This window comes from Gasterosteus aculeatus, chromosome 12 (genome assembly GCF_964276395.1).
Source record: "Gasterosteus aculeatus chromosome 12, fGasAcu3.hap1.1, whole genome shotgun sequence".
Lineage (NCBI taxonomy): Eukaryota > Metazoa > Chordata > Actinopteri > Perciformes > Gasterosteidae > Gasterosteus > Gasterosteus aculeatus.
Window position 1 is genome coordinate 11,664,876 of NC_135700.1, and position 15,412 is coordinate 11,680,287.

Genomic DNA, 15,412 nt, shown 5'->3' on the forward strand with positions numbered 1-15,412 from the left:
TTACCTTTAAAAAGAATAAAGGAATAATTATCTTCTTACTGAATGAAATCTTATTTTAACCATCGAACTCCATCTTCTTACAAACATGGGTACCTATAATATTTATCTACTTTAAAAGGCAACCAGAATCTAAATCAGCAAAGGAAGCATGTATAAATTCACACTATTGTCATTTAAACGTATGCACGCACACTGTACGTGACACACATCTCTGTTTTTTCTCTCAGAGCAACGGAGCGGTGAGCGTCTCTTCCTCTGCCGTTACGGGCGCGTTGTTGGGACGCGTTGTTGGGGCTCCTGAAATGTGCTTCAGTGGTTCTAGTGGTTGTGTTGTTTTGCTCAGCTTTCTGGATGGTTCAAACAGAGCCATAGCTATAGTCTAACCATAGTGATGTCAGAGGTTTATCCACAACGTCAGACAAAATGTCTGCTCTAAAAACGGCCCATTGTCTTAACGCGTGTACGACGTGTTTTGTCTGACACTGTTTGTTCACCTGTTTTGTTGTGTTTGTTATGTCTCACTTCAACACTTAATGGGATCAAAGCAGCAACATGGTGCTTTCAATTTGTAAAAAATTGACGCAGAGGAGAAACATTTTTCCTGCCGAACTTCCCTCTGAGTTTAAGAAATACGTTTCACAAGACAAAACTATTGAGTATATTTCTACAAAAGAGAGAGGAAGTTAAGCAAGCGGCACTTCCAGGAAGAGTAAATTCTGAAAAGTGGAAATTCTTTTGAATTTACTGGATATACAAGGTCAAATTGTGTGATGCTGAGAAGTGATTCAGATTTTCTCGTATCTAAAAGTCTACACAATAATGAACAAAGTAAATCATCTGCTGAATCACAAGCCACGGAACTCATGACACCAGCTGAGATGTTGGTGGAAAGTCACATGAGAATATTACCGCATGCTTACCTGTACTTAAGGGGAAACATAAGGGCTTCCAGTGCCCGACACGCCTCCTCCAGCCTCTGGTAACTGGTGGAGTGAAACAAAACCTTGTGCTCTGTCAGAACCGCACAAAACAGGCTGAGAACATTTTGGATTCCTAAAACAGAAAAGCAAGAGAGAACAAAATGAATGACGTATTTGTTGGTAGTGACAGTCACTTGGTTGCACATCATCAATCAAACATTAAGGGCTATTTGTTGAGAATTTACAACTTCAAACAAAGATCAGATCACACAATATTCTTCGGGGAGTTCTGTTTGTATGCGTAACAACTTCAACACTGATTACTCTGTGGAGTAATCTATATATATATATATATATATATATATATGTATTATTTTTATATGTCTCATTTTGAAAACGGGAGTCGATTTTGATCCCATTTGTCAAATTGAATTGCAGTGTTTGAGACTTTGCAATAAAAAGGCTGAGCAGCACAAGTGTTTGACACAGCTGTGGCAAAGCTTCCTTTATTCCATAAAAACAGATTTCACTTCCCCTTGCACTGGTTGTGTCTTCGGCAGCGCTGTACTTCTTTGTGTTTGCAAAGACTCAACACAAATACGTGAACGGTTTTATGTAACTTCATACTTTTTCAACAATGATTATTAGTTTGCATTAAACCCTTTTAGTTCTTTTTTTTCATCAATCAAAACTACTGCGATAATACAAAGCCGTGCTCATCAGCCCATGATCGGCTGTATGACAAAGCTTTTTTGAAGGAACCGGCTTGCACATGATGGCAGAAGCAATGCATTTTCAAGACCAAACTGATAATATGCAGTTCAACACTGCATATTATCATAAAGCAAAACTCCTCTCTGGAAACAAAGGAAATTACACACTCTCATGCGGCATAAATAACATCTCAAATACCGACGTGACAACCAGGGAGAATTCTAAGTTTACAGTTCCTGTTATTGTTTCCTATCGAGCAACCAACGGACCAATTCATCACACGTTGCAGTGATAACGGGAGAGGAACCCTGGCAGACAGATCAGCTCCACTGGGGGCGCTGGGTCTGTATGTCTGCATGTCTGCATGTCTGAGTGAAGCACTTCGCCGATAAACAGGAAATGCGACACGATCCTCAACAAAATCAGGGATTTCAAGGTGAACTGACCTGTCAAACCAAACGGCTAGTTTCATGTGTTCATTTCTCTATTAAAAGCTCCCGTTTCATTATCACACCTCCGCTTCAGGTGTTTACTTATCTTGTGGAAACTGCAACGCACTTCCGAGCCCTAAATAAGATGTGACAGCAACATCCCAGGACAACAAGAGACACAAAGGCAACAAACAACAGGGCCATTGATGGCCGGTTTTATCTCGCCCCGGGGGACTGCACTTCCTGTGCCGTGTGACATGTTTAAACACATTCCTCGCTGGTGACTCGGGTGATCAGCGCACACAGAATTATGTGCCGACCTGCACAGCTACTCGCCAACCCTTATGTGGGCAGGAAGATGACCTAATAAGGGGAAATGGTACACTTTTTGTGGTGTAGCTGATCAGTGGACTAGATTAAACGCCTGCGTCTGTCAGTCACTTTCACTTAGTAAGCCACGAGCGCTTGACCCTCATAATTCAAGCATACATCTGCTGAGTCCAAAACAAATATTGTATATTGTATATTGTATGAAAGCTGACAAAGCCAACAACACGTTACAACAATTTGCGACCTGCTACAATACGACGCCTTTTTTTCCGGAAAAGATCAGAAGATTAGACATTTGGTGTCTATGGTCTCACACTACACATCATGTAAATAAAGAGTTTGATGAAATAAATAAAACCATTGCCGTGATTTATTTACATTGGCCAGCGGATGGTTAGCATAGCTCAACATATAAACATGTGGAAACCACCAGCATGGCTCCGTCCAAAGGTGAAAAACAATCAATTGGTTGACTTTCTTTTGAGAGGTTATATCTTGTTTGTTTGATCAGTAAACAAATGTGTAAAAAGAATGAAATATAGTTTTAAGGTTAGCCTTAAACCCCCTCAGTATTTAAACAACGACGTCACATATTAAGCAACGTGCACCTTTCCACCACAATTTAACAAGCGCTGCATAATGCACTGAACTGACTAATGGAAACAGGATTATGAGGACCGACAGGACCGGGCCGACTTTTGAGTCAAGATTGCTTTGTTTTTTCATTTCCAGATTGGCTACAAATGCGTGACTCACGCATAACCCCGATCTCATGATGTGTTTCGTGCAAGTACCCCCCATGTGCATGCTCATCACTTTGTCCAAACAAACAGAGGATGGTGTTAATAGACTCAGGAAATAAAACCCACTCTGTTTTAAATCACATTCTTCAGATAAAATGAGGATAAATGAGGGCCAACTTTCCATTACAAATCAAATTTCAGAATAATATTTAATTTCACTTTCAGCTCTAGCAGATGTATTCCTAGACCTGCAGAAAGCAAATTAAAACACATTCTTCCTAAATAACCTACAAATAAAAAAAATGTAATGTAGAATAGATCAGTTTGGGATTCATGCCAAAACATGGAGTTCATTTCCAAAGGCTGAGGAAAGTGATGGATATACTCCTTAAACACCATGAGTCATGGTCGAGAGGGCATGTTATTCCTTTGACAAAGCACGTATTGCTCGTGCAAATCATTTACAGTTTTAACATATTGAGCAATCCTGGCTATGCAAAACTAGCAAACTGTATCAAATCTGCATCATGCGCTTGTTCTAAAATCACAAAAACACTGATGGGACAAAGCGAAAAACCACATAAGCTTTTGGTGTGCAAATAATCCCAGTTCTTAATGGCTCATAGCTAAAGCCTCCTCAGTGTAAAAGTCCCACAGCGTTGCGGTCAACCACCAAGGGATTATCAAAGCAGAATGAGGCGAACCAAAAATCTGAAAGGATCAAAACGGAATGAATGTAAAATATGTCACAAACATTAAAGCTGCTTAATTCAATCAACTAAGAGGATACTACTTAAATGATTAAGACAAATGCTCTTTGAGTGTCACCACAGTCCGACTTCAAAATCTCTCAATGCATGAATGGGATTTTCACGCAGAAGTGAGAGACTAAAGAATATAAAATATTCATTCAGTAAGTTCTACGGCCGGCTTCACGTTCAAATGGAAAACATGAGACAGGGCGAGAACAGTTGAACAGTGATCAAAGTGCCCGGACCCACCCAGCTGCTGGAAGAGCAGGCCGACACTTTTGCACGTGATGGGCAACGTGTCGTTCAGCGGCGTCTGGATGAGCTGACGGTCTCCTGCTCCCAGGCTGAAGAGCTTCTGTGTATACACCAAAAAGAGAAAACACACAGTAGCAGTAAAAGGTTAGAAAACAGCTGTGGAAATGTTTACGGCCGTCCGGCCCAATATGAGGGAATTAAGATGTAGAACATGAATGTGAAAACCATCGGTCAAGTATAGATGAAAGGCGGGAAATACATGGATGTCCAACATGGAATCAAATCAGAATTTTAGGGCTTTAAGTGAACAGGCCAAATTGACTAGATCACAGTCTGATATTAACCTGAGTGATTAGGAATTCTCTCCACTAGAAGTTGTAAACATAGAATCATTTTCAAATACAACTGAGACATATTTAGCCTTGAAGGAGCTTTTTAAAAGTTGTAAAAACGTTTGTCTACACAATTTACAGCCTCGCTTTCTGCCACTTGACCACCCAACGGCAGTAAACTCAATGTATTTTTGAAACCATGTTATTTATTCAAAATAACTTTTCTTCCAAGCGTTCATGAACAGAACACAGGAGCTGCGCTGTCTGTTTTTCTACTCAAGACAGAGTTATTTTCCTCAACGTAACATGATGGAAAATGACAGAAATATGCATCAGGAAATTACAGCCTGTGGCTGGACAACAATCTCCAGCACCATCTGAACGTTGACATTCTTGATTGGCTGCAAAGCCGACAATAAATCATTTAAGTACCTGCACAAACAATCGCTGCCTCAAAGTCAAACAGACACGGGTTCTCTGGGCCCTTGCTGCTTTGAGCTGTGGCCCCCTGCGAGGAACAAGCCAGCAGCGCCTGCCTGCTTGGGACTAACCTGTGATCCGCCAGCAACGGGAACCTGGAACGCAAAGAGGTTGGCCACCAGACTCTCCAAAGGAAAACTCAGGCTGTCAATGTGCACGGTGTAGATCAGGCCCAAGCAGCCCTGAAGAGACAACATGTAAAATACCAAAAAGATGTCACACGTGGAGCCATTCGGAAGATGATAATCATCAGTTATACAGCGCACGGTTAAACATCTGTGACAAGAAGCTAATGTTTGATAGCAGTTTATTCTTACGTCCCCTAATGAGGCTGACGCTGTGTGTCTGCAAAACCTGTGATCAACTCAGTCTGTGATGAGAAGATCATATCTCATTTACGTCACTGAATTCATGCTTAAGCAAACCGGGGCCTATTTTGCAGACGGTACAAAGCAGATAAGCGTAGTCTCTGAGCTGCCAGATGAAAGCCTTGATTTGAGAAATATTCAGTAAAAAAATATTTTTTTAATCATATGATGTCTTATTACCCGGAATATTTCGGGATAATCCAGCCTGGACACGAGAATGAGACTTTTTGGCGCAAACACTTGAGCTGGTTGGATCAGGCCATCCTCCTCGGCCTCCTCATCTTCATCTCCATCAGCCTCAATACTCTTTGATCCCTGAAACATAAAAAAAAGAAGCTGTTCCAGTTGAAGAGTTCAACACAGTGCCCATGGACTACAGACCATGAAGTATACAGTGGAGCATGCCAGCACTGCTGGGCTCTGACTTGAGCACGCGAGTACATCACGTGCCTCACACTCCTCACACTGTACAGCACACGTCTGGCATGTAATATGCATTGCATGTGTTTTTTTGATTGAATTTTTTATTCCAGAAAATCTCAAATCACACCGAAAGGACGAGTGATCAACGTGATACTGAGTGATGCATGCAATTTATGAACTTGATGAGGCAACTAAGTCTCACATCAATTTGCCACGTTCTCTGGAGGTGAGTCACGAAATAGGCTGGGAAGTGAAATTAGGGAAAAGTACATTGTATTCCTACTACAACTCAAAAATAGCAACATGTAGCTGTCATCAGACAGAGTCTAACAAAAAACATCTTAAAAATCCTGGTTCGTCTCCAGAGACGAACTCACATTCGTTTAGACTATTAATTAGCCTTTCCCAATCCATCCTCATTCAGCACAGCTGCTCAAGCCGCTCATGATCACAACATATTTTCTGAAATCCCAATGAGGTCAATTCCAAAGGATCTTGCCGACCAAGAGCCAAAATCATATCACAGAATTTCCTCAGATAAAGTGAAAATTAGTTTTGGTGACTGACGGTGCCTCCCTCCCTGATCCGCATACCAACTCAGTGAATGCAAAACATCACAGACATGCGTAACAATAAGATGCGAACACATGTGCAATGCATGTAAATTACAGAAAACAACATTTACTTTATTGGTGATCACAATATTCAAATGTATTCTAAAGGCAATTTGTGTGATATATTATTACTCACTTGCAATTTTAGGGAATAATATCATCAGAAACAAACAATGAAAGCTTTACGATGTTGTTAAAAATAACTCTTATTATATTATAATAATAATAATAATAAATGCAGATATGTAGTGAGAAGGGTTTATGATGACAGGCTTAAGCAAAAAAGACTAGATAGAATTTTTTGCTGTGATCAAAGACGTCCTCTGATGCCCCCCACAATCCCAACAACCTTATCCTGCAGCAGCCTCGGTCTGCTTTTAATCATCTTCGTGGTGGATGCACGAGCCCTATCAGCGCACTAATACTCCAACTGCGTGCTCATTCCTCACTAAAGCCCTCCTCACAATCTGGTAGATTTCTCCGGGCAGTGAAAACATGCCATAAGTGCCTCAAGTATCTCTGAATCATCTGAAAATAAATATAAAATTAAAAAAATATCCCATTCAGATTGGAGTCACGTTTCACCATTAGTTTTAGGTTTTGGTTAAATTATTAGACGGAGCTAGAATCTCCCTGGAATCTAACACAGTAGATAAAGATGAGATTTAAGGTTGTTTAAAACACCCACACGTTTCATGAGGATCGCGGTGCCAGATACTGAATCCAGCCAGGTGTGTTTATTTTGCAAGAATATGATGTTGGATGAGGCCAAATACAGCCGTAAAAACAATTAACACAGTTAACAAGTATCCTCAATATTGCTTTTATATAAAATATCCTAGTCTGTTTTTGTCACACACAAACGTTTCAATCATCACTGATCATCCAGCTGAAATTGCTCCAGTAATGAGAAGATTCAAACTCTGCTTCATTTAGAAATGAAGATAATAAGACTTTGCCAGCAGAGATTGAAAAACGTGATCAAATTCGTGAGGTGAAATAAAGACAAATATTTGTTCATGAGTATATTTCATTTTCAAAGTCCCTTTTCATCATAACCACTGTTTATAATTAAATATATGTTGCAAACATAGTCTCTGCATGGAGACAATACAATGTCATTCACACGTTAGTCACCATCGTGACAAAAATGTACTTTCAGGAAGTGAAAACATGCAGTAAAAAGGGAAAAGTTCTAAGGCATAAAAACGCCTAGCTAGCAAAATGAAGACTTATATCAACATTTTGTATTGAAGAAACCTTGAAACTGGTGATTGAGGTCATGAGCTCATGCTTACAATTTTCACCAAAGGTTAATAATTCAAGTGTGAAGAAGGATCATTTTCTCATAGACTCATTCTCATTCTCATAGATGTCCCAGAAAACAAAGAGGTTTAAAACCACTAACACACCCAATTGGTCCTGCAGATCTGATTCAAACAGAGTGTGAGACAACAACTCACTAATAGCCTTGGCTGTCACTAGATAACAGTTAACAAGGACACAAATACAAAAACAAGATCGACCGTCATCTAGTCTAGATCTTTCATTGCCTACGTGAGAGAACAGAAAGCCGACCAAGGAGGAGGCTCAGGGACCAATGAAAAGCCGCATTTGTAGGCTCTTAACGAAACCACCATTACAGTTAACTGGGCTATTTCTTTTTTTTTTGTTTTACCTTTGAAGTGACAATTTGCCCTAAATCCTTCCTCCTTTCGTGCTTTTAAGAAAAATGTGCCTTCTAGTGCAAACAGGGATGTTTGTAATTATGGTCCAATTCACACAACAAGCTGATGACGAAACATGAACTACTACGGTATTGACCCCCTTCCCCCCGCGTTGAAAAGCCCACCTTTATTTCTCATACGTATTTCTCCACATTTCTTATTTGACTAAGAAATGTTTTGCTGATCACCTAGCGGGATTGACGACTGCCTTCCGATCGAAAAAGGATGTGAAGTCACAGCCGGCAGAGCGACAAGAGTCATTTGAGGGCTCTAACAAAAGGAAACACGGTGAAACAATCAGCCTGGCATTCTGTGGGCTTTTGGCAGGATTAGACATTAATGAGATCATTCATGAGTAAAAAAAAAAAAGAAAAGATGATCCCCTCCAAACAAATCTGCTGTAATCAGTCAGTTATGGGGCTTTTGAACATTTGTGCCGTGTCACCACTGATGTGCAATCAAAAACAATCTTGTATGCATGAGAACTTGAATCCAATGAAAAGCGCTGGAGGGGATCTCAGCCCCCTTCCTCTCTTTTACATCAGCTTCTCTGCTGACAGTTTATTAGTTTTCGAATGCCTTCAATTCTGGAAGACATCGCGATCACGCACAAGACAGGAACTCCTACAAAATAGAAAAGTTCCAACGGAAAACAGAAAAAAAGAACCATCACAATGCCTGACCGAGACGTCCCGGTGGAGAGAGTCACGAGAGAGAAGCACGCAGATGAGCTTGGAGCTCGGGGTCAAACTCGGGGGTTAGCGATGGAAGGATCTCACATGGGGGATGAGAAGACCGCTGCTCACAGGGAAGCGTTGCGGAGGTGTTTAACGGAGTGTGCAAAACCAAATTTTTGTGCTGACAGAATGGCCTGTGTCGTTAATGAGTCCACCGTGGCGGTGTTCCCTCAAAGCAAGATGTCATTAGTATGTTTTAAAAGGTTTGTCACATGCCGCTCCCGTTTACTCCAACAGTCCACAGCTGTACAGCAGGTGGGCAGAAGAGCACGACTGTGATCAGCCCTCTGACGGACTTTATGGATTTGCTTCATTCTGGGATCGTTCACGGCTCGTGTGTGTGTGTGTGTGTGTGTGTGCTTACCTGGAGATTGACCTCGGCCTCGTAGAAAGTGAGGCAGGAGCAGTAGTGTCGGTCTGAATCGATATCTGTCAGCACAACCGTGAAGAAGGTGGGTGCTTTCCTCTCCCTGGACAGCCTCCACCCTCCAGGCTGGCAGAACTGGAAAGATATTCAACAGAAATGCCATTAAATTAGTATATTATGAATTGCAATTCCCAAAACAAACATCGAGAGTTATTGTGGGCTCCTACTGTCACTTATGCGCGAATAAGTTCAGTGACATTTTTTTTGGGAGAGTCAAAGATTAGAAGTTGCCATCTGTAACACATTCACACCTTAAATGGATCAGGCATCAGCATATTACTCTAGCTGGTCTTATCCCAGTGCCCCCATAGTGAGCGTAGACAGGATGTCCTGTTCTAGTGCAGCAATTACATCTGCCTGTTAGAGCAGGAAGTGGCATGTTCACTATTTATTTTACTTGAAAGTCATCAGTGAAGGTGCCGGGGCCAAACCGCCTGAGCTCATTAACTGATGTCAAGAAAGAAAACATCTTGAATAAGTTGAACGTAAAATAAACCACGATATAGATGTGTGTACAGAATAACCAACAAGGTACGGTGACAGTACAGACAATGCATATTCTATTTATATTTAATGAACATGATGATTCATCAACAATTGAATGCTGACTGTCTGAGTTTAGATTCAAAGTTATGAGCGGAGCTTTGAATAAAAGTAAAGCAGACTTTAATTATGATTTTCTTCAAATAAGTAAAGTTCTCCCCAAATCTTCTTGGAATATTGCATTGTTCACATTTGCAAAAATTGTTTACTGAGAGTTGAAGAACCACACACATCTAGAAGATTTAATGCGTGACAAAACAGAACCGTTTTCAGCAAATTTCCGGCTCTTTACCGTGGAGAGTTTTATCATAATAAAAAGCACGTCAAACAGCTTTAAAGTCTCAAAGGAGTAGTATGTCATAACCCATCATGACAAAACATCTGCAAGAATGGGACGGGAAGGAAAAAAAGCTATTTTCTTTATACACTGTCGTGTAACAAATGTCCAGCAAACTAAATTTGTAGATTAATTCACACAAGTTATCAAACACTAATAACAAAATTTTTGCTTTCACAAAACACTTGACCCTACGAACCAATAATAAAACCAACCACTGTTTAATGGGTTCATAGAGCGGAAGGAAAATCCTTGATCTCAAAACCCCAAAAAGTAAGTGTTGATGATGGTTGAGGGGAAATTGATGAATTATTGTTTGAGAGCCCATTAGAAAAGAGTGCCAAACTACGGGGGGGCAGGCGGGCATTCGGTCTGAGAGACGAGTTGTTTGTGTCTCGTCTCGCTCTGTTTTTGCTGGAGGCCCGACCGGCCCTGGCTCCGACAGCGGTGTTTAGACTGCTCCTCGGGGGGTTACCGGGTGGGGGGGCGGGCGGGGGGGGGGATTAGTGGACACATGGAGGAAGAGGGGAGACTGGGTGAAAGAAGGGGCGGGCGAGGGCAAAAACAGATGGATTGATGGATGGATGGATGGACCTGCGTGCAGCCAAAGACAAATAAACTGGCCGGCTGGAGTCTCCTGGGGTGAAAGAGAAGAGCAGCAGAGGGAAGGACGAGGAGGGAGGGAGTCTGGTAGGAATGGGGATTAAAGCCTCTTTCGCACATAGTTGCCTGAACATTGCTGGAATAATCTGTCAGTCGTCGCCAGACATAGCGGCTTTTACTCGAGCCTTACACCCAGGAACATTTGCTTCCGAAGCATTTTCGATGGGGCAGGGGACAGTCCAGTAGATGGTGGTGATGCAACACTTTTGGATGCCAACCAGCTAAAATGCACGTGTACGCGGCGGAAGACGCTTCTTACTATTTTGACGGACATTTTGGTCCAGTGCCAAAGCTTTTTTGCAGTATTTTATATTCAACAAGTTTGCAAAACAACTCTAAAGAACCGTGAAATGAGCGGCGCTAACGCTAAACCTTTAACGTCATAACAGGTGCTCTTGAGAATGGTTCGCTTGCCCCGCAGGAAAGCATCTTTTCGTCAGCTGGACGCAACCCTTTACTCGCTTAATTCCTGCATTGTACTGCTCTAATTCACAACACAGCTGTACCACTGTTTTCCCGTCATTGGCACTACGGATTTTCCCTGAATATCGATTGTTGCTCCCATAATAATTCAGGGACAGGGATGTGTGGAAGGGACTTAGGAGAGGAAGTCGGGAAAAGGTGGGAGGTAGAGGTCGCATTTGGCTCGTTCAACCTGGAGGATCGGACCAGGATGCCACCATCATCCAGCAGATACAATAGCTCGCAGGAAATCTGTTAAACTTGCTTTGTGGTGAAGTGTGTGGGCTTGTGTGTGTGTGTGTCAGTACACACTCAGGAAAGACAGGAATCAAGGACAAGTGCAGATAACTGTGATCATGTCCTAAACTATTCCAACTATGCTATTCATTGTTGCCAAAATAAGAGAAACACCTTTGGGACGGCGTAGTTCCAGAAATCCCAGATATACCATCCACGTGTCTATCTTGTATTTGTTTGTGGGTATGAAATGTGATAGAGGGAATGATTGTAAGGGACAGAAGGAGAAGGCCCACTTAATCCTTGATCTTAAATCTGTGTTTCCTTCTGGTATCTCGCCTGTAGGTCTTCAGAAAAACACTTGTGGGCTGGCGCAGGCTCAAAGACACTTTAGAGAGATCAGTGTTTGGTAAACTTCACTTTATTCAGGGACCAACGCATCCATCCAGACAGACTACTGACATCATTTTAAATGCAACTAATGGTCGTCTATCTTATACATGAATGATCGTCTTGCTTTAATTAAAAAGGATTTTAACAAGGGTCACTTCAATAAAATTCAATAAGAAAACCATATTATCCTCTGCAGTGTTCGGACGTTTGGATATACACATATGACAGAATAAATAAAGATGTTTAAAAGGAACAGGAAAGATCGCCAAACAGCAATAACTGCAGAAAACTAAAAGCCTTTGGTTGTTATTTTCATTCTGCGTGTGTATTTGTGTCCCGCTGCGATACCTTCCGCAACCAAAACATTGAATGACACTGGACAGAAGGACACGTACGCTGAGAAACATTGCCTTTATACAGACATACGCACACACCAGCGCACAGAAAGGACATCTCCTATTCCAGAATTAGATCGAAGTCAAGTGACAGAGGAACTCGGGGATCTACTTGCTATATTAATGTCCGAGCCGAGTGAACTGCCTCCCTCCAGCTCGACCCTCTGCATCGCATCATGTGCTGCAGCCTGGTATGATCCACTCCATGAGCCCGACTCAACCATGACTCGCGTACTCGGCCAGTGACACTGGATCTTCGGTCTGACCTGCAAAGAATCGTCAGTGCTTGAAGAGCACACCCAATAAAAAAAAAAAAAAAGAATAAGCACCCAGACCTTTTCCTGATCAGGACATGGCTGCATTCTCATACTGTGACAACAAGACACTGATGCGTGGTCAGGCTGGCACGGGCCAGAATAACTGTGGCAGCAGCCATTACTAAAGATGACTCTGCACAAAGGGACCAACAGTCAACAGCGGCGTGTCTCCCTTAAAGTAAGAGTTGTATTTCTCTGGTTTGATTAAGCTGTAACTTTACTGAAAATAAGGACGTTGTGTTGTGCAACTCCACATTTAAGAGTCCGGTACTTAGTAAATGCAAACAGAATTTTATGGATCATTAAACTGTTAAGAGTTTCCGTAACCATTAATGAGCTCAATCCCGAAAATCCTTGTGGGGGAGGAGGTAGTTTGGATTAAAAAAAGAAAAATAAGTTAAGCGCCAAAGTTGCACATCACACAAAGTTAAAAACATTTCTAAAAAAAATAGTTTCCACATTCTCCAAACACCACGTCGGACACTTTGTCAAAGAGACTTTTGGCTCATGAAATCCTGAAACCTTAAAACAAATGAGCTTTTTTGCATTGTTTCCGTTGTTACAGAGTCAACAGTTTATTTGAATGTGTTTCTGTTTAAAGGGATTGTTACGTTTTGTTCTGAAATATAAGAAACATCCCCTCTCATCAATTTTGAAGAGTCTTAAAAATGCGGTTGCTCACAAGTGGCCGTGGTGGTTTGTTTACAGCTTATTGAGCTTTGTACTTTACCGATTCAACCCATGCTTCAAAAAAAGTGGTGCGCATTTGTGAAGATTGTTTTGCTAAATAAAATCTTAAAATTATCATTAGACATTTGTAAAAATGTAAATCCACTTCCAAACTCGCACAAAATAATGTTTTGGTACTAACTGAGCGGACAGTAAAGGTTACTATGAAGACGTTGTGTCGGGGGGAAACATGGTGAAGAACTGAATTGCAACGTGATATTCAATCATTCCTTCTCCCGTCCCCCTTCATTTGGAAGGAACGCATGACAGGAAGACAACACGACAACGGAAAGAGAAGAGCGCGATGCAGGGGAAAAGAAAAGGGACGGGCCAGAGGTGAGGAGGTCAGTGGCGTGCTGCCTTCCCAGAAATCCTGCTTCATGGAGTCTGCAGGATGAGCAGAGAACAAAACCAGCGCAGACAGATGCTCCGCTCGGGCTGAAGTGGACGTAGCCGTTGGTTTGTGTCCGGTCACTAAGAAACCTTTAATCCAGCTGTTTGCCGTTGCTATAATAAATTATTGCCGTCGCCGCAATATGGTTTATTTTGCAAACCATCGTGAAATAATGGCCATATTTTGAACGCGGAGGATTGACGCGGTGACGCCGGATATGGCCGTGCTGCGGTAGCGCCACAGACATGCCGATCACAGAAAGCACCTCCGGACGGATTGACGCTTCTCTCAAAATGACCATGATGTACAATATGAACATTACGGCGTGTTGAAGATGACTTTAGAGTGTTGGTTGTGAGCACAAACCGTTTACATGCCTACAGTGTTACTAAAAAATAAGTGACGAGTGGGGTTCATTTATTGCGGCAGCACCTCGCCCCCCAATAATTAATTTATCAAGTATGACTTACTGCACCAGAGAAGCATCTTCACAGAGGAATCCGATGAGGTGGCATCACCCCCTCTACTTCCATTCCCCAACTGCGCTTCCCCAGTCACAAACACTTCTGGTTTCCCTTTACTGATCCGTTATGTAATATCTTGCACATATGGTTCATTTTAGAGATTGATATTTTTAGATGACTATGATGGACCACAGTAGTTGAGAAAAAATGCCTAGTTAAGCAGAACAGGGAGAGTCATCAAGAATACGTTGCACACTACTACATTTGCTGTACACAAAATGTCAGGCTTCATGAATACCATGTGTGTGGGACACCCTAAAAACAACTTACACAATGCGTTCTCAACCTCACTCCTTACACCAAACCGGAAGAGTGTGTGCAATGTTCACGGCTGCCAAAATCTCATTGCATTGTTTGAGGTTCTCGTGGTAAAACTGATGTTAAAACCACTACATAATTAAATACATTGTCTCATTGCCAAAACGAGTAGAGCGGTACGAACAACCGTGTATAAATCACAGCATTTCCCCCCAAATAATCAATGACTTCTGTTGAAGAAGGACTGTCAGGTCATCCCTTCTTACTAACCAAGTTAGAAACGGCATCAATCATAGACTGAGAGTTTGTCAACACACGGTCAGAGCCATGTTATTAATATATTAGTTCCCACATTCTTGTCACGTATTAAACAGAAATATGGCAGTTCCGTCGTCGGTTTTGCAGACCACCACCAGCCCCTCAGACTTTTCCCCACCAGTGTGCGGCGGCCCCGATGGCATCCCCGGACGCGTGCTGAGCAGCTGACCAGGGTCCTGACCGGCATCTTCCACCTGTCACAAGCAGCTGTAGCCACATGCTTCAAAACCACCTCAGAGGGGGCGGGGGGCAGTCGGGCAAACGACCTGGTGGTCCCGGTCCCCTGCGAGAGTCACGTGCGGGCATACACGGAAACATGAGCGCACATATGTCGGGGCAGAACTGTCAATGCGCAAAAATGTCAAGACTTTTTTTTTAGGGGGTCGGGGGTCCCTCTGATATAGCGGTAGGGGAAATACTTCCGATAACATTATCAAGTTTGCACACACAACAACAGTAACAACGGCACATTGGCCTCTCTCTGAGGAGCCTGAACGCATCACTGGTACTCCACTAGTTGCTGTCGAGGTTGTCCACCGTAAAGGTCAGGGACACCTCACACCCGGCCAAAGACCGTTCGCCCTCCTTC

General features: G+C 42.3%; 1 protein-coding gene across 2 annotated transcripts in view; it reads right to left on the reverse strand.

The window, feature by feature from the left end:
• Positions 1-15,412, reverse strand: part of sbf2 (SET binding factor 2) — a 66,520-nt gene that overhangs the window by 32,983 nt on the left and 18,125 nt on the right. For both annotated transcript variants that reach the window (XM_078085439.1, XM_040164074.2), the window contains exons 3-7: positions 9,191-9,328; positions 5,506-5,640; positions 5,029-5,139; positions 4,140-4,245; positions 921-1,053 (exon numbers count right to left, since the gene is read on the reverse strand). In XM_078085439.1, the coding sequence (XP_077941565.1) occupies positions 921-1,053; positions 4,140-4,245; positions 5,029-5,139; positions 5,506-5,640; positions 9,191-9,328 (623 nt within the window). The remainder of the gene's footprint in view (positions 1-920; positions 1,054-4,139; positions 4,246-5,028; positions 5,140-5,505; positions 5,641-9,190; positions 9,329-15,412) is intronic.